At 56.0% G+C, this 24,604-nt stretch overlaps 1 protein-coding gene across 5 annotated transcripts; it reads right to left on the bottom strand.

The window, feature by feature from the left end:
• Positions 1–235: 235 nt before the first annotated feature.
• On the bottom strand, positions 236–24,604 carry Entpd3 (ectonucleoside triphosphate diphosphohydrolase 3). 5 transcript variants are annotated; one of them, XM_003476859.5, is made up of 11 exons: positions 24,483–24,604; positions 24,156–24,256; positions 21,460–21,590; positions 14,082–14,199; positions 7,108–7,258; positions 5,566–5,725; positions 4,924–5,157; positions 3,701–3,973; positions 3,445–3,555; positions 2,974–3,111; positions 236–1,032 (listed from the first exon to the last, which is right to left on the bottom strand). In XM_003476859.5, exons 2-11 carry the CDS (start codon positions 24,193–24,195, stop codon positions 796–798), a joined length of 1,593 nt encoding a protein of 530 aa, XP_003476907.2. In that variant the 5' UTR covers positions 24,196–24,256; positions 24,483–24,604; the 3' UTR covers positions 236–795. The 5 variants fall into 5 exon arrangements, with proteins under 5 accessions (XP_003476907.2, XP_063117021.1, XP_063117022.1 ...); XM_063260951.1 differs by having other exon boundaries at positions 24,535–24,594; XM_063260952.1 differs by lacking the exon at positions 24,483–24,604 and adding an exon at positions 24,358–24,379.

Below are 24,604 nucleotides of genomic sequence, written 5' to 3'. Positions count from 1 at the left end.
GAGCCAGGGCCAGGTTTGGGGCAGGGAGTCGAGACCTGAGGAGAGGTTTGGTGCTAGCAACTGCAAAGGTCAGAGAGGGCCGCATGTGGCCTGGGGACCTCCGGCAGCCCGCTCTAAATAAGCGAAAGCACTCTGGAGTGAAGCGATGCTCACGTGTATCACTCTCACTCATTAGCTTCTTGAACAATTGCCTTGGGCCCTTAGAAGCAGGGCAGCTGAGTTCACACACACAGCACAAGGCAGAAAGGGCTCTTTATTCACGGGGCAGCTACCAGCCCGCAGCCTGACACACGGCAGCTCCTGCCCTATAAGGCCCTCCTCGGGTCCCCGGGTGAGTGCAGTGAGAGTGAGTCTCAGCCAGCGAAGACAGCTTTGGGACACAGCAGTCTCTGCCTTGGGTCCTGGAGGACAAAGGGCCCAGCCCCTGCGACCACCCCTTGCTGTGGTCCCCAGCTCAGAGCTGCTCACGGGGAGTCTGGGTCAGGACAGTCACTGTGTAACTGCAGGCCTCTGTACTGCCAGAAGAGATACGGAGGAGGGAATGGAAACTTGGCCTTGGGTCCCCCACAAAAGCTGCTGCGTCTCCAATACCCCCTTTCTGTGGGAACATGGGCGAAGTGCCTGCCCTGCACGGGGTGTCGCTATGCCTCCAGGCTGGCAGGGCTCTCCGGAGGAGTGGTGCTGGGTGGTGCAGGGCTCTAGGGTGAACCTGAGGAAGGCAATGCCTGACAGCTGTGCTCCCAAAAGACAGCTGTGTCCCGAGGGGTGGGTGTCCCTGTGTAGCCCAGCCCCATCTCAGTCGGCATCCACAGCATGCTCGAGGGCGTGCTCAGAGCGCTTCTCTGTCCTGGCTGCAGAGCACAGGAATGCCAGGAAGGCCAGGCTCAGCAAGGTACTGGCCGTGAAGAAGGCGAGGAGGCCCATGAAGGCAGGTGGCGGGATGGACAGGCGGACCAGAGCGCTGACGGCTGGGATCTGGTTGGTGAGGCTGAGCATGTAGCCAAGTGACCAGCCTATGCTGCTGTTGCCCACCTGCGGAGGGGAGGGGTCAAGGCTCAGGCCTGGGCACACAATGTCCACCCACGGGGCCCAGGGACATTGGACCCTGGGGGCTGTGGAGGACCAGCTGCCTTCAGCACTACAGAGGCAGCAAAGCCCACCTGTGCCAGGGCAGCAGCGCCCCCGGCTAGAGAGAGACCTCTTCTCTAAGGACAGCGATGCGTAGAAGCAGCTGTGCCAGCTTCTCACCTGGTTCTGCTCATTCTGGCTTCACGTTTTTAAGCGATTTTATTAATACATAAAAGTCTTGCTTCGTAAGAGAACTGAGCTTTCTATCATTATGCTGTGGCCTTTCGTCTCAAAGGACACTCTGTACTGTAAAGATGGTTCTGCCAGGTGTAGGGGTCCCTGGGTTCACAGACTAACTCGTTTCGTGATTCGGGAAAAGGTGGCTGAGGTCATGTTTATCACCCAACAGTTTGCATATGAAAAGTCCTTATGCTCAGGCATCACTGGACTAGATTTTTAAAAATCTGATGACATAGCCTGTGCATGATTACACAGAGACTTTTCTCTAGCAAATTACTTTAACAATTTCCATTACTGTTATTTTGCTCTGTTTATCTCTTTTCCCATTCTTGCCTTCAGAATGATATCTGTGTGTTCCTTTCAACAAGAATTTTAGGCTGCTATGTCTTATACGGATGGATATTTGTCTTCTATTTTTCTTTATTCATACTACCTATTCTTACTTCCTATATTTCTGTAACATTTCCTGGATTTATTTGTCTTATTTGATTACTACTTCCAAACAGATATTTCCAGGGTAAGTCTCAGTGGGGCACAATTTCCAGCCTTTTTACAGCCTGATATTTAAGCACTAACTTGGTTGGATACCATATTCTTCTCTAGCACTTTCTTTTTGATTGTGGATCTCACTATGTTGCCCAGGCTGATCTCAAAGTTACGATCTTGCTGCATAGGGCTCAGAGTGACAGGTGTGTACCACTGCCCTCAATCGCATATAAAATTTTTTGATTAAAGGAAAAGAACTTAAAGCCAGAGCATCCTATGCAGACTGCTGTCCCACAGAAACCCTTGTGCCCTCAGGAGCAAGAGGTTTGTCAGCAGCCAAGCTCAGACATCGATGGACACCACTGCCAGACATCTATAATGGCTCAGTTCTATTTCTGGGAAAACAGACTGCTCCAGCCTCAGGCAGGATCTTGCTTGATCTAATCTAATGATCTGAGGCTGGTACCAGCAGGCTGATTTCAGATCCCCAGGACCCCGGTTCACTGTTCTTGAAATAAGAAGCCCCTCTGGGTCAGGGCTGGGCTGGCCATACCTCCACCAGGCGGAGTCCTGCTGGGCTGCTAACAGCTGTCCCTCCACTTTGCAGGCAGCTGGTCCTTAACAATAGTCACAGTTGTCACATAAATTCACACATGGTGATGATTACTCATAGGCAGGGACAAGTTATACATACAACGCTGAGCCCAAAGGTCCTTGAGGGCTGTGAAAGCACAGGCTCCTCTAAGGAGGAGCTTCCTGCGCAATGTGCTAATGCGATAATGCAAATTCCTGCTCCAAGCTGTGATCTTACTCTGACTGTAAAGTGGGAACAACTTATTATTATTGGCTTAAAATTAGGTTACAGTTGAGGTTTCTTTTAGGATGAAAGTCTCAGCTCTTCACTGCCTCAGCAGCCACTCTGCAAAGTCCCACCCTGCGCTGGACCTGGGAATAAGCAGCTGGGAGGCGATGTCATTCCCACAGCTGCCTCATCCGGTCTGGCCTCCTCTCCTCCTCTGAGGAGGACCTCATCTCCCCATCCCCAGCCCTCTCTGTTCTCCTGGGAGGGTCACCCACTTCCAAGGGTGCACGCTGTGAACCCCTCCACGTCTGTGTGCCCCTCCCAGGCACTGAACCTGTTTTCAAGGTGAAGGGAAAGGAACTTGAGGTTCCACTTACTTCTTTTTCAAACTGGATTTGGGGCCAAGTCTCGTGGGTGAACTTGTATCCGTGCACCAGCAGGTGGTAGATGTAGTTTGCGGAGAAGCAGTAGGACCGTGCGTACACCTCATCGAACTTGGGGAGCAGGATAGGGAGCTGCCGAGGAAGTTAGGGCCCCTGAAAGGAGGTGCAGGTAGGCACCCCAAGGAGCACTCCCAGGACACCTGGGCCAGCACCTGTTCTTGTGGAAATGTCACCACCCACTATGGTACAAAGGGCTGAGCAATGACTGAGCTGTCTGGGCACAGCCATGTGAAGCAATGGGGATCTTTGGGTCAGCAGAGCCAGCTCTGACCATTGTGCCATGTGGCCAGGACCCCACATAAGCAAGTATGAAAGGGGCTCCCTAGTCCCGATTTTGCAGAAGTGCACAGACAGAACACCCTGAGACACTGTCACACGGACCCCGATGTCCACCTTGGTACTGACCTCAGCCCAGGTGTGCGAGCAGAAGTGCCAGGTGCTGGCATTGAAGGTAGCCAGGGGGAAGCTCCCTGAGAGGTTGAGTGCACTGGCCGTGTAGTAGAAGCCGGCAAAGGCCTGCAGACAGCATACGAAGAGAGGGGCTCAGGCCGGGGCCACGGCAGCATGTAAATGGGGAAAAGCATAGGGCCGGGTGCAGCAGGGACACAGGCCAGGGCTGAGCTCTCAGCCTCACAGCCCAGCCTCAGGGGTGTGTTCTCACCACGAATGGCCCTTGGACCTTTGGCTGGTAGACCCCATCGAAGGAGCAGTCTTCCTGGCCACGACAGGCACTGAAGTCAAATATGGAGGCCATGGTCTCCCGACACAGCCCGGGGTCCCCCGTTCCTTTAAAAATGACACTATGGAGGGGATCATAGCTGGCTGGCTTCTGCTGGACAGTGCACAGGCTGTCGAACACCTGGCCCATGGGGATGGTGACACGGTAACCCCGAGGGTAGCAGGGGTTGGTGACCTGGGTGGCAGCGGAGGAATTCTGCGGGCACAGGAGGGAGGTGGGAGTTGGTTCCTCTTCCTGACCTCCAACACAGCACACAGCCTGGACAGCACCACCATGCCTCACCCTGTCTGGGACCAGGCAAGAAGCCTACTCGGGCAGGGAAGGGAGGGTGGAATGACACCTGCCTGTGACAGCCCCTGCAAGTGGGTCTTGAGACCTCTGCTTTGGTCAGGAAAACAGGTATCTTTAGACCAACAAACCATTTTGAACAGACTCTGTCTCTGTCTAGTGAAAACAACCCACAAGGTACAAACAGATGTACTAGGAAAAAGCACTTTCCTGCCCCCTCGGCCAGATGGGCTCTGGAAGGCATCTCTGCGGGGGTCTACCCCCCCCCCCCCCCCCGGAGCAGATTTCCTTCTCCTCCTCTCTGTTTAAATCACACAGCTGGATGCCTTAGGCACACTGCTCTGCCTTTCACGTTTTCACTTAAAAATGTATCTTACAACCAATACGCGTCTCTGGGCAGCCCTCAGGTCCTCCATCCCCCCCCCCCCCCCCCGGTCCTCCCATGGCTCCAGGCCCATCCTGAGAGGCTGCACCTGCGCCCGCTCCCGCCCAGACCCTCGATGCTCTGGTTCTAATGTGCCAAGGGCTCTCTAAGGCCTCAGGCTTCTTCAGCAACTAGCTGAAAACAGTTGGGGTCCACATAGAAAGCCCAGGTTCATCTTGAACCTCTTTCGAGACATCTGTAGCCCAGGCAACTTCCCTGGCCTCCATACTCAGACTCACCAGAAGTGGTGTGGGGGGAAGAGACGATGAGAGGAGGACAGGAGTGGGGGGGGAAGAGAGGACGAAGAGGGGACCGGGAGGGGCGGGAGCGCAAGGTGCAGCGTGCACCACTGCACCACCCCCAAGACTGCGGAGGGGCCCAGGCAGACAGAGCCCCACCCTGGCCGGGTCGGGAAGCCCTGGGCCCCGCGCACCTGCAGGAGTAGCGCTAGGAACCTCTTCTCGGCCTCGTTGCGGCCGTAGCACTGGAAGCTGTGCGTGTAGAGCACATATGTGTAGCCGTACAGTGCCACCTGCACGACGTCACTGGCATTCTGCATCCCCGTGTCCCCGACAGCGAAGGCGATCTGCGTGGAGGCTCCGCCCAGGTCGAGGGCGCCAGTGGTTCCTGCGCCGTGCGGGTGGACCCACGTGTGCCACAGGTCCTTCTGCAGGGAAGGGGCGTGAGGGGGTGCGGGGCTGAGCAGCAGGGGCTGGTGCTGCTCTGCCACCAGCATCAGGGCGTGCGGAAGAGGTCCAGCGGGCCTTCGTGGCTCATTTTCTCAAGTTGGCCATTAATTTAACATTAAAACATGAATTTAATAGGGGACAGAGGGGCCTCGAATGGGCTATGGCCTGGTGCCCTAGGTTTTTGCGATGTGGCACACGTGACTCCCCTTTGTTCCCAGGAGCAGGGAGTGCAGAGGTGGTACTATGGGGATGTGGGATGGGAGGCACGAGCTCCCTGCTCCTGCTAAGACTTGGAAGCAAGGCCTCTTCCACATGCCTTGCAGAGTGACAGCACCCCTGCTCCACCACATACAGAGCCCCCAGGGATGGGAAGACAAGCCACACACCTCCAGGAAGTTGCCCTGAATGTAGTTGGCCGTGATCCATCCGTACACCCCTTCCTCTTGCCCCGAAATGATCTGAGCGCCCCTGAAATCAAAGGGCTGGGACCTGAAGTAGCTCTGGATGCTGGCGAGGATTTCCTCAGCTGCCGTTTCATTCTGCAGCCTATGGAAAGCACAGAACCCAAAGGGCTGAGTCCTGGACACCAGCCTGAAAGCCTCCCTCAGGGAGCAAGGACAATCGCACAGGGGACTGCACAGCCTGACGCTGCAACCTGTTTTGCAAGTTGAAGCTTACACTGCCAGATGAACTTGTCACCTGTCAGACTGCCAGGGGGTAAACATCGCTCCAGAGGACAGCCCGTCCCCCTTCCCTCCCTCTTCCTGGCCTGTTCTCCAGCCATCGGATAACCCAGGGCTTCCGTTGGCAGTGCCTGGCCCACACAGGCCAAGGGAGTGGCCTTCCACTCTGGGAGGGGCCTGGGCCCCCCACGCTGTCCCTGGACTGACCACCATTGTGCTCTGTCCCATGGTCTGGTCCCCACAGCACAGCACTGCCGTGGCCCCCTGCTCACTTCTGAGATGATCTCCCCTCAGCGGCAGTGGGTAGAAAGGAACTTGGGAGGCAGAATGGGCAGCTGGCCCGGGCAGGGAGCCTCCCGGAAGAGGCCTGCCAGCTGCGTGCCAGGATTTCTCCCGGGCACCATGTTACAGCACAGGCTGATTCACGCCTTTGTGCGGTCTTCATGCCCAGACTCCTATAACCTGCGGGTGCCCGAGGTGGCACAGCACCGGCTTCTAGTGAGAGCCTTAGTTCAGACCCAGGGCAGCTCTACTCTGGGTAGGTCTCAGCGGATGTTTCCTTCTTCACCTGTTCCTGCTGTGCTTCTATTTCAAGATCAAGGAGAAACTACAATAAAGGGAAAAGTGCGAGCATGTGACAGAGAGACAGAAACAGAGAGAGACAGAGACAGAGAAGGACAGACACACAGACAGACAGACAAATAGACAGAGATAGAGACACAGAGAGAGACAGAGAGGATGGGAGACAACATTGCTGGGTAACAGTACTGACAAAGGGAGTGTCCATCTGTCTGTCTATCCATCTGCCTCACAAGAGCTTTGAAGGTACTGACTAAAATGGGGCCACCTTCCTGTCCTCCGGCTCCCAGGACACCGTGTGCTTGGCCAGGGCCGCAGAGCCAGGCTACATTGGCTGCACAACTGAGCTGGTGTCCACGGGGCTCCAAACAGCCCGCCCCTAACAAAGCAGAGGAACCCAGGGGCAGACGCCATCACCTCCCAGACGCTGATGCCTCTATCCATCTGTCTGACTCTCTGTCCCTCTCTGTCTCTGTCTCTATCTCTGTCTCTCTGTCTTTCCAGAGTTCTCTGGAAAATCAAGGGAGAGGACTGGGTGTAGAACTGCTGCATTCTGGGTACTGAAGACCACAGGCTCCCTGTGAGCGCCAGAGCACTGGGCCGTGTGGCCCTCCCTGTGGCCGCCCGGAGGCAGAGCCATTCCCTCCAGCTCCGTGCAGCCCTCACCTGAGCAGGCGCATCCCCGCTGTGGCCCCGAGGTAGACTCGCGTGGACCGGTGCAGGGAGACTGGGACCTGCTGCTGGACTCTTTGCATGCAGTCCTCGAAGGCTGTGGGGGCGTCCTGCGGGTTGTCCCCATAGCTGGAGATCCCGGGGCCTGGGGAGCAAGTGGTCAGCGTTGGCACAGGTCTTCCGGACAACTTTGAAATGAAAAAGCAGCTCTGGAAACGCCTGGGTCTGTGGGGGCTGCTGATTGGATATGGCAGTCACAGATGCTGTCCTGCCCAGCCCCAGCGGAAAATGGACTACATGGCGAAGGAGGTCAGCCTGCAGCTGCCTGAGAAACATTTTCCTGAGGGAAAACCCAGACCTAAGCAGAGAAAGAAAAGGAGCCCCATGCAGTGGACCAGGTTTCTGGGTCCACTGCAAACAGCTCGGAGGATCTGGACTGTTCTTACCATAAAGAAATGAGAAACATCGAAGGCGGCAGATGTGCTGGTTAACTTGATTTGCTGAGAGGATTGGGAAACAACACCGCTGGGTAACAATACGGACAAAGGGGCTGTCCATCTGTCTGTCTGTCCATCTGCCTTACAAGAGCTTTGAAGGTGCTGACTGAAGTGGGGCCCACCTTCCTGTCCTTCGGCTCCAAGGACACCATGTGCCTGGCCAGGGCCACAGAGCCAGGCTGCACTGGCTGCACGACTGGCCCAAGGCCTCAGTGCCAATCACTGGAAAAATCCCTTTAAAAGCATAATCAGTTTGGCGTGGTGACGCACACCTGTAATCACAGCACTCGGGAGGCTGAAGCAGGAGGATCACTGTGAGTTTCAGGTCAGCTTGGACTACACAGCAAGTTCAGGGCCAGCCTGCAGTGTGACCCTGTCACACAAACCCCTGTCAAGCAAACAAAAAACATAACCAAAGCTGGGTGTGGTAGCACACACCTGTGATCCCCGTACTCGGAAGGCTGAGGCAGAAGGAGCCTTGAGTTTGAGGCTAGTTTGGGCTACATAGCAAGACGCTGTCTCAAAAAAACAAAAACAAAACCAAAAACAAAACAGTGCCTGCCTGGCATGTACAAGGTTGTGAGTTCAATCCCAGGTTCAAAAAACAATGACAACAACAAAACAACATAACTAGAGTTTCATGATGACATCAGGAAAACTAGAAATAATTTTATCTTTGTTTTTGACTGACACAAAATATTTATACATATTTATGAGGGAATACCCGATGTCTTGGTTTGCATACACCCTGCGTAATGAACAAATCAAGGTAATCAGCACATCTGCCGCTTTCAACGCTTCTCATTTCTTTATGGTAACAAAACAGTCCAGATCCTCTGAGCTGTCTGCAGAGCTGTTCGGTACTGCTGTTCAGCACCTCCATCCCACTGGGCCATGGAACCCAGAGACGACCCTTCTGCTCTAACCTTTGCCTTGGCTCCCGCCCCACATCGTAGCCGCTGCTCTACACTCAGCTGTGGGAGGATGGACTTTCTCCGGCTCCACAAGTCCGGAGGCATGCAGTGCCAGTTTGCCTGCGCTCAGCCTGGTCTGTGTAACACAGCGCTGGACGCAGCCCACCACCCTCCACTGTGCACGGGCGCGGTCTCCACCTGCTCCCCTTTGGTAGCTGGGTCCACATCCTGGCCCTTGGGGGCCGACTGCGGCTCACACTGCCCCCACACCCTTCCTCTCCCCTCCTACCCTCCTCCCTTCCCCCTCTGCTAGGTGCCTTCATCTTTCTCCCTCCTCTCGCTCTCATTCTGGTGAATCAGAGTCTCAACACATTCTTACACTGTGACCAGAAGTCTCTTTTAATATTGGTTCTTTCCTTCCATTATGTTTTTCCTTAGAGTTTTAAAATTATTTTGCATTTTCATTTGTCCTGCAGTTTCCCACTATTTCCCGCAGTCCATCTGACATCTGGCTTACTTGGTTCCCTGTAAACTCTTAGTACACATTGAAGCTTGGTTGGATTCGGTTTGAATTTTCTGGAAGGAATACTACATGGGTGAGCATGCATTTCCACAGAACATTTCCTCCAGTGCCATTAGCAGTCGCCGATGCTCACAGCTTAGACGGATTGATATGTGAGGGGTGCAGATACAGGATTTTAACTGTGTTCTGTGATGAGGAAGACCTCGCCATGGCACTGGTCAGTTGCACTATGGCTCATCTCTGCAGTGAAGGGAAGGTAAGTTCCTGCTGACTCATCAGCTTTAGAAACATAAGCTGCATCTCCACCACGCCACACATCTATCCAACGAGAACTTTGATTCCTTCAAGAACCTGTAGCCTGGAAGTATTTGATGTTTCTGTTCATTGAGTTACTGTTCTTATCCTGTCTTTGACCGTTAGCCTTCAGACTCAATCCCCACATCTTCCCAAGCCTGGTGGCTTTCTGATGTGGTGTCAGCCGACCTTGTACATTCTCTGTCTGATCTGGAATTGACCATTCTCCCAAGAACCCGTGGTTCTTTTCATTGATAAATAGTATTTAGCACCCAAAGTTTTGGAGCTAGTGTGTTCAGTCCAAGCTGTGGCAAACAGACTTGGACAAAACTTTAGGAGAACATGCATCACGCATTTGAATTTTGCACACAAGACTGACTTAGCGTCTTCCATCTTAATCTGCAGCCTGCTTTTCCCTGCTGGAAATGCTCATTACCAGAACCCCCACCATAGCTCAGCTCTTCGGAGCTGTAATGACGCCAGTGCCGACCACTGTGTTCTGGGCAATGACGTCCGCTTTGCCACCACCGGGCACAACACTCCTCACCATGGCTCTGAGGAGAACTCTCTACTGGGGGTCTGTTTCCCTCACAGTGGTTCAGGATCAGAGCCTCCCTCGCCTTCCTGCAGCCCACATGAGCGCAGCACGAGCTGCCTCCTCCCTCCTCCCGGCCACTCAGGAGCTGGATGCCTCTCACTTCCCTCCATCCTGCTTGCCCAGTGGTGCCCCATCCATCCCAGCAATGGGGGGCAGCCTCCCCTTTCCTCCTCCCCACCATGACTCTGTCCAACATGGGCTCCCCAGACACCTGCAAGGTGCCCTTCCTCTCCCTGGACATCACGTAACTGCTCCACCTCCCTCCTGACTGAGCGGCCAGTCCCAGGCCCACCTCGCCCTGCTGCCCACGCATCTTCTCTCTGCTTCCCTCACCGGAACAGAAGTATTCTGTCATTTTATTCATTTCATTTTGTGGTTTTTTGAGCAGGTTTTTGCTGTGTAGCCCAGCCTGGCCTTGGACTCACAGCAATGCTACTGCCTCAGCCTTCTCAGTGCCGGGGTTATAGGTATGCACCAGGTTCCAGCTGGAGGGAGGGTCTATAGCATGCACCAGCACAAATTTTGTGGCTTTTTTTTTTTCTTTCTGATTTCCAATGACAAGAACACTTCTTGGCAGACCCAGTAAATGTTTCTAAATGAGCACGTCAATCAATCAGTGACTGTTAAACCAGCACCCAGCTCTGCAGCAAGGGGACTGTGAGTCCAGCCTGGGGTTAGCTGCACAGTGCACCAGTGCTGCCTCTGCCAGGCAGGTCAAGAGCAAGAGAGCACGTGACGGGTGCCAGGTCTCAACCTGGGGCCTCTCCTCGGATCTCCTGGGCCTCTCGGGAAAGAAAAGCTGAGCCTCACCACACCTGGGTCAGATACTGTGACCGGACCTGCTATTTTGCTGTGGGGTAGGGGCTGTGCGGATGGCACAGGCTCTCTGTGCTGGGGCAGGGGTGGAGTCCTGTGGTCAGCCTGTGCCAGCCGACCAGGGCACAGGCTCTTTTGTTACTGTGATGCCCCATTGCAATCGGCCCCCTGGGGTGTTTCAGTGCAGAGGACAGTAGAGACCAGGTTCCAGGGAACTTCGGAGACTTCTGACTGCTGGTTTAAAGCACAAACACTCTGAATGTCCCTGGAGGGAGAGGCAGCAACAGACGTGAGCCCTTTCAGGAGTGGAGGGCAGTGCAGAGAGGTCCTGTCCTTGGGCCCAGAGCATGAGGACCAGGCCCCGGCAGAGCCCATGAATGTATGGGGGACATTGTTGCTGAGGAGCAGCACCCCTGGGACTGAGGGCAGTGCACGTGGGGCCCTGCAGAGCGAGCAATGTCCAGCCACCCTGTGAGGCTGCCAGGGCAGGGTCCTGGGAAGTCTGCAAGCCAGAGCCCTGTCTCAGGGCTTCACAGCCACGTGTCCTGGAGGACACGATCCCCACCAGACATCTGCTCTGTAATTTACGCTATGGCTTGAGGTCCTCTGGGCCACCCCGAGTGTAAACGGATCCCTGCGGCCACTGTGATCAAAGTCAGGAAGGTCCATTTATGGAAGCATGGCCAACTCTGGGACCACACGTCCCATCCCTAAGCCACATGCTCCAGTGTGGGCGAGGGCCTTCCTTGTGCCCTGCCAGTGACCTTGCGGCATGGGGCTACCAGGACTCATGGGTGCGAGAGAAAGCCTGGAGTCATGAGACAGAGTAGCTGGAGGCAGGAGGATGCCCAGGGGCACTGGTGGTGGTGAAATCATTGAGGGCCATGGCCGGGAGGGCATGTGCCACCTCCTATGCATGTTCCTCACTGATCCTCCAGTCCCTGGCCAGGACCGGGCCACTGTTACTGTTTCTCTCATCTCAGAGAGGAGGGGGTGCAGCTCTTTGATGCCTGTACTCATGCATAGGGCGGAGGGTAGGCCACTGGTACCACACTGTCTGCTGTGTCCCGAGTTGGGAAAGGAGCTCGCAAGGAGGAAGACGGCTCAGAAGGTGGCTGAACTGAGTTGCTTGAGGTCGCTGGCTGGGTCAGCACAGGCTAGCTGCTGAGACTGTAGGCCTATTACATGAAACACTCAGAAAACACCTGATCAGGTCCACAGCCCCACAGTGGGGACACCTGTGACCCATGTGGGACCCAGGGCCCCGTGCAGCTGCAGTCACCCTTCACAGAGTAAGGGGAAGCTCCAGAAAGGCCACACATTCCACAGTGAACTCACAAGGCAAAACTTCGGAGCTGTGACAGCTTGTCTTTACCACTGCAGGATGGGGAGGCAGCCGCACGCGGGAGCAACGCACGAGAACTGGCGAGCACCTGCGCCAACATAAGAACTCAGGCCTCCATTACCCGGGGTACAGGGGACTCAGACAACACAGACCACCTCAGTGAGCTCCTAGCAGCAATCTCACACCACCACCACGCACGGATGATGGAAACGGCCATCAGTACACGGAGACGCTGATCTTATTAGTAACCAGGGAAACGGAAACGTCCAGTAACAGGGGAAAGGTAATGAGCAACTTCCACTCCTGTTGACATCAGAGATGGAAGGAGGCCCTCGAGAAGATGAAGACGTGCTGTGCTCACAAACCCACTCCCTGGACAGAGTGTGATCCCCACCTCTGCACAGGACCAGAAAAAATAAAAACAACTGATGGATCTTGAAACTCTAATGCCAGCGACTAAGGGAAATTATAGAAAATATATTTGAGTACACAGGTGCACTTTTGATTTGATTTTTCACAAACAGTTAAAACTAAATATATAAAACTACAAAAGAGCCAGGTATGGTGGTGCACACCTGTAAGCCTAGCACTTGGCAGGCTGAGGCAGGAGGATGGCCATGAGGCAAGTGTGGGCTACACCGTGAGTTCAAGGCCAGCCTGAACTACCTCGGGAAACTGTCTCAAGAAGACACAAAGACAAGAAACTATAAAGAACAAGACGGTCCCACACTTTTGCTGCTGAGAACAGGGCTGAATAGGTACAAATGGCTACAGGGGTCTCCTTGGGGTGCTGATTTCACCTCCCGGGGCTACACAGACCCAGAGGTGGTGGTGGTGGGGGTTGCATGGAGATCTGGCTTCAGCAATTTCAGGAGCAGCCATGGGCTGCACCAACTTATACCCCGCCGACCCACAGGAGCCGCTCCCTTTTCCCTCTTTAAGAGGACGCAGCGTGCGCACACCGAGGAATCTCCCTGGGCCGCGCAGAGGAGGAGCGCCGGTCCCAGCACTGAATGGGTCTGGCCATAGCCCACCACGGAGAGGGAGAAATCAGACGCAGGAGGACACACGCCACGGGACTCCCTATGGAGAAGCCACGGCATGGCTCCAAGCATGCGGAAGGGATCCGGGGGCTGGAGGATCGGGAGGACGAGCAGGACCGAGGCTCCTGGCGTCCTCTCCGCAGACAGAACTGCATATCACCCCATGACCGGCCGCATGCTGCACGCTGCACGCCGGTGCTGAACATCACACCGTGGCTGCACAAATGCACCGAGGTCACGCGCTGCCCCAAACCTCGTGGAAATGCCAAGGCCGCTATCCGAGCGTCAGGCACTATCCGTGCACCGAACTCACAGTTGAACAAGGAAAGTGACAGAAGAGCGAGGCCACAAGCAGCACGAAGCCGGGGTGTGTGGGGGCAGGGACAGAGGGTGCTGGCGCAGCCCCCTCCTCCTCCTCAGTCTGCCTGGAGCTTAGGTTTTCCTCCATGGGGTGATTAAGAGAGTGGCACTTTGTGACATGGGAGATTATATGAAACTCCAAATTCCAGGGTCTACAGGTGAAGCTCCACGGGAATGGGGCCCCCTCCTCCTGTGAGAGGCACCCCAGGACGGGTTCTCAGGAAGGCAGGTCAGCGCGCCCCCTGTAGGTGACTGCCGGTGTTTGCCCAGGACTTGGGCAGACTTGCTGCCCGCAGTCCTGAACCCTCTTCCACCCAGCCCCCCTCTCAAGGCTCTTCTCCCCATGACCCACCCAGAGCGCTGTTACCTCCCTCCTCACATCGCCCTGTGCAAGCTGGGAATGGATGGCAGGCACAGGAAAAGGCCAGCACTGGCTGCTGCGAGGCCCTTCTACAAACTGCATGGAGGTGAGGCAGGGCAAACGCTGGACACCCACTATTTACAGGGGGGGGAACTGAGGCAGGGGAGAAGGGATGGGACCAGCAGGGCTGGGCAGAATGGCCGCCCCGTGCCCTCACCTCTCACACTGCACTTGAAGGTCTGGCTGACCACTCCCGTGTTGTTCTCCTTCTCCGCTGGCCACTGGTACACGTAGACTGTGGTCCGGGATGACCCCGCGTCCAGCACGATCCCATACTGAATTGAAGGAGACAGAGTCAGGTACAGGCTGGGCCCCTGTGGACACCGTCCAGACACCTTGGGTGGGTGACCCTGAGGACTCTGCCTCCAAACCAGCTGCGCCAGCCTCGGGGACAGGCGAGCTGGCTCATCCTGGAAATGGCCCTTAGTCTCCCTGGCAGCACACTGGGTCTTGGAGTGTAGCCAGGCAGCAGCAGGGATTGTGTGTCCCAGGAGATTCCAGCCATGTCCTGACCCCCATTGAGTCCTTGGCGTGAGGACGGCAGCCCTGGGTCCAGGGGGGAAGGAATGGTCGGTCACCAGGAGCCTGGTTTTCAGGACTCCCCCAGATTTATGACAGGGCCCTACTTCCTGCCTCTCATACCTTCCGGCTCCAGCCAACCATGGTTCCTTGGCAACAGCTCATGCAAGACTGTATCTCTTCACCACCAGGGTAGGGCCACCCAAGGGCACAGTCGTGCCTGTACCTCGCCAGTGGGTCAAGCTGGAAAAATGTACTAAACTACCAAAAAGAAGCCGTCAAGAGGCAGGCACCAAGTCAGTTCCTGAGGCACCCTCGGAGTTAATGGGGCCTGGTGGTGTGCACTCAAGGGGCTAAGGCAGGAGGATTGCTACAAATTTGAGGCCAGCCTGGGCCACAGACCTAGACCCTGTCTTTAAAAACAAAAAGAGAAATAATAAGAGCAAAACAAAAAGTGCTCCTGCATAAGAGGAAAGGAATGAACCAGAAAGCCACGCTGGCATGGCTTCCACCCCGGAGAATGTGAACGGTGTTGGCGGGTTAGGGCCTGGACACCTAGACAAGGGCCAGCCAGGGCAGCACTCGGCGGCCCCAGGGAAGAAGGGCATGAGCAGCCACAGGCAGCCTGGCTGTAGCAGGATCACCAGGGCGTCCTGGTCCAGTCTTGGGTGGGGCCTCTGCTCCCAAGAGACGAGGCTCCCCCAGTCTGGAGTTCCAGCATTGGGTGTGGTGCTGCCTTTGTGTTCCCACCTCCCTGGATGACTTTCTAAGCAGCAGCCGGGTGCAAGGAACAGCAGCTGCTCAGGAAAAGGCTGCTACCTACAGAGAAGATGATCAGGCAAAAAGAAAAGGGATAGGGGCGAGCTGGGGTGCGGCTCTGGGGGGCTCCCGGCTGCTCGCTGAGACCCTGGTTCATCCCTGGCAACCCAAGAGGAAAAGCAGGACCAGAGCAAACAGCTCCCCTGCCTCTCCCGGCCTCACCCCGCTAGTCTCCTCCAAGGTTCTCTGTGCGTGTGGCTACCTGCGCACACACGTGTCTGCGTGTCTGTCTTTAGGGCAACGTGGGTTCACACAGGACACGGTGTTTTGCTTTTGCTGAACAGTACTTGTCACCCTCTCTCCCTGCGGTAAAAATGGGCGGCTGTCAGGGTCCCACACAGCCACCTGTGTGGAGCCACACTGAGCCTGCCGCGCAATTGCTGGTTCCAGGCAGGTGCTGCCTTTGGTGCTCACGGTGGCCTGAGTCAGTAACAGGGGACCACGCATGGGAGTGGCCCTGCCCTGCACCGAAGCAGGAACTGGGCCAGTGTGTACACTGGGCCCAGCCAGGGCAGCACCTGGCAGCCCAGGAAAGAAGGGCATGGGCAGGGCCTGCCCTTTGGCTGCACCTGTGGCTGGAGATCCCGACCTGAGTGACCCTCCTGTGTAGAACAGGGTGGCACCGTTCACCCTCGGCCCAGGCGGAGCCACAGTGAAATTAAAGCGAGTGGAAGCCCAGGGCAGGAGGAAGCCAGGTGCAGGTGTCCATCTTGCCATTCCCTTCTACGGCTGAGTCAGTTACACTCCCCGGCCCTGTGGTGCCTGCTGGCCTGGCCCTCCCCACCTCTGAAGCTGTGCAGGAAGATTATTGTTTCTTGGGAGTGACCCGTGGTATCTGTGTCCTCTGCAGCAGCAGCACCACCTCACCCAGTGTCCCCAGAGCCAGCACCCATGCTGTGTGGACAAGGGTGGCCATCGATCCACCCAATCCTGGCCCACCCTGTGGTGTGTCCATGAGAGGACAATGAGCCTGGGCTAGCTGCAGAGTCCTTAGCCCAAATCAAAGGACCCTGGTGTGGGTCCCCTGGGGGACGGGACAGTGGGTGGCTTTGATGAAGTCACCAGTAGCCCTGTCCCAGGAGGTATTGGAGGGAGCATGACAGCAGCCGGCACGACCCAGCACTTGGCTCCAGGGAGTCCAGTGCTTTGGAAAGAGCCACCTCCTCCATGAGCATTGTCCGGCTCAGTGCACAGGCTGGACCTGGGGCTGGGCCGGGCAGAGCTAGACACCGAGTGCCATGTTCTCCCTGTGCCTGGGCAGGGTGGGTGCTGTCTAATAGCTGGTACCCACGATTCAGGGGCACATGAGGTCTACTGCAGGACTGAGCTGCACAAGTTGGGCTTTCTAGAAGAGGGGAAACCCACACACCCACCTCCACTCTCCAAGGAGGCAGAGGGCCCACAGCTGCAGAAACCCAGGCTTCAGGGCTTGGCTGGCCCACAGGCTATGCCGAGGGAGCTGTGCGGCCTGGGCCCTGGGACCAACATGGGGAACCAAGGCAGCACAGCCTGTCCCAGAAGCCTGGTGCCACCCAGGTTCCACAGTGATGCCTTAGAGCTGCAGGGCCTAGACACCCAGTGTGGGGACACTGCAATGGGAGGGCTGGGCCTCAGGAGGATGCCAAGGAATATGTACCAGTCTGGGAGAGAATAAAAGCAGTAGCCTTGGGCTCCTGCTGGACTTGCACAGCAAGCCAGACCGGTAGGGGCATCTTGACCCCACTGAGGTTAACAGCCGGCTCTTCAACTCGCAAGCCTGAGACTGGCTGGCTTTGCCCAGGCATCCGTGAGGGCCCTGAGAGGCCGGGGCTGCCTAGGTACCCACAGTGGGGACAACAGGATGACACCTCAACCTCAGTGCTCCCTGCCCAACACTGATGCACAGTCACAGGTGTGTTGGCTGTCATGGGGCAGAGTGGGGAGGCCACAGGGTCTCTCGGGCTGGGACATTGCCTAGCTCACAAGGAGGCTGTTGCAGAGGCTGCCGACCCTCTGGGGAGTCTGCTCGCAGGCAGGACCCTGTCCCTGGGGCTCCATAGTCTCACTGCTTCTCCCCACCTCCCACATGACCACAGGGCACTGCTGTCCGTTCTGTTCTTGGTTTCCTCAGCCACAAAGTGGGGATAACAGTGCTACCGACCCAGGCCGAGTGTCTTGCAGTGGGGCCAGGGACACAGGTCCCTACACCCCTCTAGGGGATATCTTGAGGTCCAGCTTCCCACCATTGCATCCTGCATGGTGCCCAGGGCCTAAGCACTCCCCATCCTGACCAGGGGACCTGACCCATCCTGATGTCCCTCTTCCCAGTGCCCTGGGCAGTCACTGCCTGAGACTCACAGACAGGTGTCCCTGCATGGTGGGACCAGTGCGTGGGACAGCCCACTCTACACCCACTGGCTGCAGAGCTGCAGGCCGGGCGAACATGATGGGAGCAACGGGACTTGTAGCTCTAACACAGAGAGGGCGCAGCAAAGACAGAGCAGGAAACTTAAAACCTCATGCCTTACGTGGCCAGCAGGTGGCCAGGCCCATCCTGCACCCTGCAGGCCATGGGCTTTACCCATGTGGGCCACACAGGCCACACTGTGCTCTGAAATGTTTGTTCTTTACCAGTAGTAAGTTAATCCTAGCACACTCAATTTTTTTATTTTATAAACATTTACATTTGTGAACCTTTTCACTCTTTTGTGGTAACTTCAAAATGCACAAGTATTGTGCAGCTGTATGAAAGTATTTTCTTTCCTCTGGGAGGCTGAGGCAGGAGGATGGCCAGTTTGAATGAGCCTAGGCAACTTAGTGACTCAGTAAGATCCTGACTCAAAATAAAGAATGTAAAAAGGGCTGAGGCTAGAACTCAATGTAAAAGCCCAGCACTGCACAAAACAAAGCTTTCTTTATAACTTTTTGAATTTTTTTGTTAAAAACTAAGATGCAGAGTCCTCATTCTCTCTCTTCCACCTCCACCTCCTGTCTGGTCCTCTGCTGGGCACTAGCAAGCGCTGCTGCCTACGAGGGTGACCACGGCCTCCAGCCAGTCCTGAGAACTCGGCTGAGGCTGCCTGCAGGCAGTGCTCGCTTCAGTGACCACACACAAGAGCAGAGCACAGTGCACACGCAGAGTACATGCAGTGCACACGCAGGGCACACACAGGAGCAGAGCACAGTGCATATGCAGAGTACACACAGTACACATGCAGTGCACACACAGGAGCAGAGCACAGTGCATATGCAGAATGCACACAGCACATGCAGGAACAGAGCACAGTGCACATGCAGAGTATATGCAGTGCACACACAGTGCACACACAGGAGCAGAGTACGGTGCACACACAGAGTACACACAGGGCACACACAGGAGCAGAGCACAGTGTACACTCAGAGTACATGCAGTGCACACACAGGAGCAGAGCACAATGTACATGCAGAGTATACTCCGTACACACAATGCACAGGAGCAGAGCACGGTGCACACACAGAGTACACACAATGCACACACAGGAGCAGAGCACAGTGCACATGCAGAGTATCCACAGTACACACACAGTGCACACACAGGAGCAGAGCATGGTGCACACACAGAGTACACACAGGGCACACAGAAACAGAGCACAGTGCACATGCAGAGTACATGCAGTGCACACACAGGAGCAGAGCACAGTGCACATGAAGAATACACGTAGTGCACACATAGTGCACACACAGAGTACATACAATGCACACACAGGAGCAGAGCATAGTGCACATGCAGTACACACACAGAGCACACTCAGTGCACATGCAGTGCACACATGGAGCACAGCACAGTGCACATGCAGTGCACACACAGCACACTCAGTGCACATGCAGTGCACACATAGTAGCACAGCACAGTGCACATGCAGAGTACATGCAGTGAACACACAGGAGCAGAGCAATGTGTACATGCAGTGCACACACAGGAGCAGAGCACAGTGCACATGCAGAGTATCCACAGTACACACACAGTGCACACACAGGAGCAGAGCATGGTGCACACACAGAGTACACACAGGGCACACAGAAACAGAGCACAGTGCACATGCAGAGTACACACAGTGCACACACAGGAGCAGAGCACAGTGCACATGTAGAATACACGTAGTGCACACATAGTGCACAGAGTACATACAGTGCACACACAGGAGCAGAGCATAGTGCACATGCAGTATACACACAGAGCACACTCAGTGCACATGCAGTGCACACATGGAGCACAGCACAGTGCACATGCAGTGCACACATAGTAGCACAGCATAGTGCACATGCAGAGTACATGCAGTGAACACACAGGAGCAGAGCACTGTGTATATGCAGTGCACACACAGGAGAAACAGGAGCAGAGTGGCTGTGTGCAGGGTGACACTGCCTGTGCCTGCTGTGCTGTGTCACACTGGTGGCAGTGCAGCAGGTTGTGGACACCAGTGTCCCAGGAGCAGTGGGCAACACACTGCACTCTGACACTGTAGTGGGAATGTCCTGGGTGCAGGTCTGTCTCAGTGACTTTGTGCCCTTCCAGGACTGGGGTGCACATCCACTTGGTCACATGGTACATCAGCCCCCTCCTCTACCCTTCCGTGTACACTCTGTCCAGGGGTCCTGTCCACCACCAGAGTAAGGGAAATTTGCCAGCCAGCACTGCTGTTCCTGCCCATCCAAGCACTTGAGGGCTGGAGGAAGATGGGAGGCCCTGCCCCAGCCAAACTCGCTCTCTTCCCACCTGGCCAATCTGAACAGACTTAGGGTTAGGGTTAGGGTCTGCAGGTACTGCTTGCCCCGTCCCTACACCCAGTCTACACCCCTGCTGCTGGTAGACTCAGCAGGAGACCTGCACATCATACACGGGAACAGAACACAGTGCGTAGTGCAGCACCTGCCTGGTGCTGGGTGTACCTCAGCTTGATCTGCAAGGGAAGCGTGGGCTCTGCTTGCCCTTTCCCTCGTCCTTGGTGGAGAGGACCCTGGAGTGCAGCCAGAGCGGCTCCTTCTGAAATGGGCCATCACGGCTGGGCAGGTGCTGGAGTGCAGGGCGGTCTCAGCCTTGCCTTCCCACCCAACACCACAGCCTGCGCCCACACCTGCCAAACCCACTCCTGCCCAGATGAGGTCATGCGCTGCCCACAGCTGCTGGGGAGTCAGCAGAGACAGCCTGGCCTTGAGACCAGGGGCCAGCTCTGGTCCTGATGAACCTGCCAAGTGCACTGCCCACATCCACTCTGCAGAGAGGCAGATTGGGCAGCCGGGCACTTGGTGTATCACAGCTCATCTGGGACAAAGTTTTGAGAAGAAGGCAGGGCCTGACGCTTGGAAACAGCTTTCCCGGCCTCAGCTCAGGTCTAGCCCATCTGCTCTCGGTGCGTGCCCGCACAGTTTTGCAGAATCATTCAGGAAGACACAGTTCTTAAGAACCAGATACCATTCTCCAGAGGAGACTCTATTGTGACCCTGTAGAAAGTGGCCATGGACCATTAGATTGAACTCAGGGCAATATCAGTTTCTTTCCTATTTCAACTGCAGCCTTTGAACTGCGGCAAAAGCAGGAAAGCAGAGCAAGGACAGCGTGGGCAAGTGCCAGTGCCACCTGAGGTTCATGTGTCGCAATGAGCTCCTCCCCAGGGTGTTCTCGGAGTACACAGGGTTCCCTCTCCCACACAGAGGCTGTCCGCAGACAGACTCATCAAGGCTGCTGGTGCTGGGACCGGCACAAGGTCCTGGGGTTTTACAGGGAGAGTGTCACAGGGGTCACGGCACATGCACTGGACCTGGCACTACTGCAGCCCAAGGAGACCTTCCCAGGACCTCACTTCTGTCTGTCCAGGCTAAGTTGGGAGAGGTGCTGATTCTCCTGGTCTTCGCACATGGCCAAGGGCGCGCAGGAAGAGACAGGCACTGCACTCACCAACTAGCAAACCTTGGAGGCCACATGCAGTGTTTGGCTATCAGCTGTGTCTTCTTCAGTCACAGCCAGAAGACAAAGCAACACCATGCGGTCCTCGGGGGAGCCTCACCCCCAACCAGTGGCCCCAGTGTCACCACCCAGCAGTGTGGGCCTGCTCCTTGCTTCTTACGCCACTTTCTCCTGCTCTAGAAGGAGGCAGGGTGAGGATGTCCTCTTGCAGGTCACGGTAGGAGCAGTCAGGCTGCGCCCATCCTGTCTTTCACTGCCAGTGCGCTCCCCTTACCTTCAGCCCTGGAGGGATGACCTGGGAGTGGCGGGTCTGGACGAGAGTGAGCGTGGTGAGCACCATGACGCTCAGCAGCAGGACTGCCAAGCTGACCACGATGGCTGGGGTTCGGGAGAGGGTCTGGAGGCCTGTATGGGAGAAGCAGGAAGACACATGAGGGAAGAACAGGAATGGGGCGCTGGACTCCTGGTAGGACCCACAGTCACGCACACAAGTCACCTGCCTGGCTTCTGTGGGACCCACAAGTCTAAGATGTGGTAGTGGCCCATTTTTCCTGCCCTCAAACCGCAGGCTCAGACAGCATTGGCAGGGAGGGCATCTGTGGTCTGGTTTTCCGGAAGTTCTCAAATCCTTTTATGCAAATGACTGCTCCTCCCTGGGGGGTCTACAGAAGCATTCAAAATGCAGATTTCTATTTCAAGTTTACTGTTAAAGCCGATGATTTATTTCAAAATAATCTTATGTAAAAGAAATTAATGCTGTGAGAAAATTAGTAAATGGCAATGACTTTTCTGTCATGCTCCAAAGCAAGCAGGTGGTAGAGGTCAGGACGGCGACAGATGACTTGGGGTGGAGACTCCTGGGGAAGGGTACAAGGGCACTCTTGGGGGCACCCACGTGATGGAAATACTGTCATTTAATAGGATCGAGGGGTACACAGGGGCGTGATTTGTCAGATTTCCTCAAGCCTCTCAAATCCTTTGGAGAAAATTTGAAAATCAAAGCAAATCGGCTTCTCAGGTACAGTTTCCTTTAAAAAATGCTTATAAATTCCTCCACTATTCTTATACATACTTTCAGAGGGCAAGAACACCCAGTTTAGGGTTAAGACTTAAGGTCTATCTACATCATACGTCTATAGATAGACCTAACTTTATATCTAAATTTCTAAAAGATAAAAAAAAGCACTCAATTAAAATATTGATAAATAGCAGCCTAGGTAGAACTATTAAGGCATAAATATAAATGGTATCCAAATGGCTGAAACACTATAAACACCAGAGTAACAGAAAGATAGTAAATCCCAGTGTCTCCTACAATTGGCCGTCCAGTGTGAACTAAGTTGAATTTTAAACATGCGCAGTTCCTCAACCTCTCTGGTCACACCTCAAGCTGCCGGCAGCCACAAGTGCCCTGTGGTGCCTACATTGGCCAGCATGGCTGTCCATCACACAGACAGTCCAGATGTTCCCTCCGGGATCAGCATGACCCAGACCCTGCTTCTTCATGACTGCCAGGTTTTCCTGGAGGACAGTGAGGACATGCAGATGCCACCATGATAAGACGGACCCGACCCACATCCACCCCCCTTCACAGCAGTCACTACTCAGGGCGAGTGGAAGAGAGTGAGAGGGCTCAGGCCCGCCAGCCAGTTTCTGCTGCCCCGTCTGACTTCCATGACAGGCATGTGGTCATGGACACTTCTCAGTGCCCAGCATAGTCCTCACTGGGAGCAGAGCATCCAGTACTAAGGGAGGGCACAGCCTGACCCAAGACCCCACTTCCAGAAGGCTGGCGTCCCTCACCACCTACCCTCTTGTACACAGACTCCTGGTCATGGAATCCTTTGTAACAGGACCAAGAGTAGAGCTGGCCAACGTGCAGCTGGCTCTGTGACCCCAAATGGACAACAGGAGCCAGGGAGGAACCAGTTAATCCAGAGGAACATTCTGCCACTAACTTTCCAAGAATGCCTACATCAGTGCCAGTGATAGAGGAGTAGTGGGGACCCCCCACCCCCACCCCAAACAACACGTGGTAGAGCTGTCACTGCCAAGTCAGCCCGGCTTAGGAAGGAATGAACCTGATTCGTCAGCTTGCGGGATGCCACTGCATATGTTAAGGTTTACAGTGTTTTGGAGAAAAACTTCAAAATCAAAGCAAGCCAGCTCAAGCACAATCTTCCTTTACAAAAACAGTTCACATAGGATGTAGAGATTGTCTTTACTGCCTGCAAGCACCTCCTCTGGGAAGAGAAGAAGAGCACAGTTTTGGACCCTGCACCCCTCAGTGGAGACAGTGTTATCACCAGCCTGTCCCGACCGCAGGCGGCGGCGCCCAAACCCTGGCTTCAGCAGTTTTCATGGACTGGCTCCGACCTGGCAGACTCGCAAGCCCTCGCCGCAGGACGGCGCACTGCAGATCCAGCCTCTCCTGTGGAGCACCGCCTTAAGTGCCGACCCGGGGCGCGGGGAGCAGGGCTTGCTGATCCATGGTCACTGAGCCGGGGTCCTTGAGTGGAGGTCTCTGAGGGGGTCACTGAGCTGGAGGTCACTGAGCCGGGGGTCACTGAGTGGGGGTCAGTGAGCCGGAGGTAACTGAGCTGGAGTCCCTAACAGGGGTCACTGCGCAGGGACCACTGAGCCAGGGTCTCTGAGCGGGAATCCCTGGGTGAGGTCACTGAGCGGGGATCACTGAGTAGGAGTCCCTGAGCCGGGGTCCCTAAGCAGCGTTTATTGAGGAGAGGTCCCGGAGCCAGGGCCTGCAGGGTCTCTATCTGGCGTGCTGGGCACTGTGCCCGCGGCGGGCCGCAGGGTCCTGACCGACCACACACGGTGCAGACGTGCGGCTCGCAAGACCCAGAGAACCCGGCTGCCGGGGTCGCGCGTGGCTACGATGGGGAGTATGGCTGCCTCTGCAGGCGGCGAGAACCGAGCGGACGGCCGAGTCAGGACGGCCTCCGCGACACCGACCTGCGTGCGCGTGCGGCCGGCGGGTCCCCGCGGCGAGCATCCCGGCAGCGGGCGAGGCGACGGCGACAGAGATAGCGACGCGGCGCGCTCTGGATTAGCACCTGCAACCAGGAGCGCCGCGGTCAGCCTCGGGAGCCCCGAGCTCCGGGCGCTGATCCCTCGGCCCCCATCCCGCCTCCACCACGCGGACCCGAGGGCGCACCTCTGGCCCCCGGAACGAGACCACGCACCCGGAGCCCGGGAAGACGGGGCCGCCTCCTGCCGCCCCGCTCCCGAGGCTCAGGGCTTGCGCGCCGCCGCTCCCGGCCCAGCTCCCCGGCTCCCTACCTCTCCGGGATCCCAGTCCTTAACCCTCAGCGCGGCGCGGTGCCGATCTCACCTGCGCGCAGCCGGCTCGCGGAAGGTGTCGCAGGCCTGGAGCACCGGGCGGGGCGAGGAGGAGGCGGGGC

The sequence above is a fragment of the Cavia porcellus genome, unplaced genomic scaffold (assembly GCF_034190915.1).
Source record: "Cavia porcellus strain 051 isolate PalLab524CR breed Dunkin Hartley unplaced genomic scaffold, mCavPor4.1 scaffold_14, whole genome shotgun sequence".
Taxonomy (NCBI): domain Eukaryota; kingdom Metazoa; phylum Chordata; class Mammalia; order Rodentia; family Caviidae; genus Cavia; species Cavia porcellus.
Note: the sequence above shows the minus strand (reverse complement) of the source record. Positions and strands in the feature narration are given on the sequence as shown.

Bases quoted from the DNA above. Each gene is read 5' to 3' on its own strand.
- Entpd3 (XM_003476859.5), bottom strand. From the start codon at position 24,195: ATGCTCGCCGCGGGGACCCGCCGGCCGCACGCGCACGCAG. The intron at 21,591-24,155 runs GTCGGTGTCGCG...TCTCCCATACAG, and splicing joins CCGGCCGCACGCGCACGCAG to GCCTCCAGACCCTCTCCCGA. The intron at 5,726-7,107 runs GTGAGGGCTGCA...TGCTTTCCATAG, and splicing joins GCGGGGATGCGCCTGCTCAG to GCTGCAGAATGAAACGGCAG.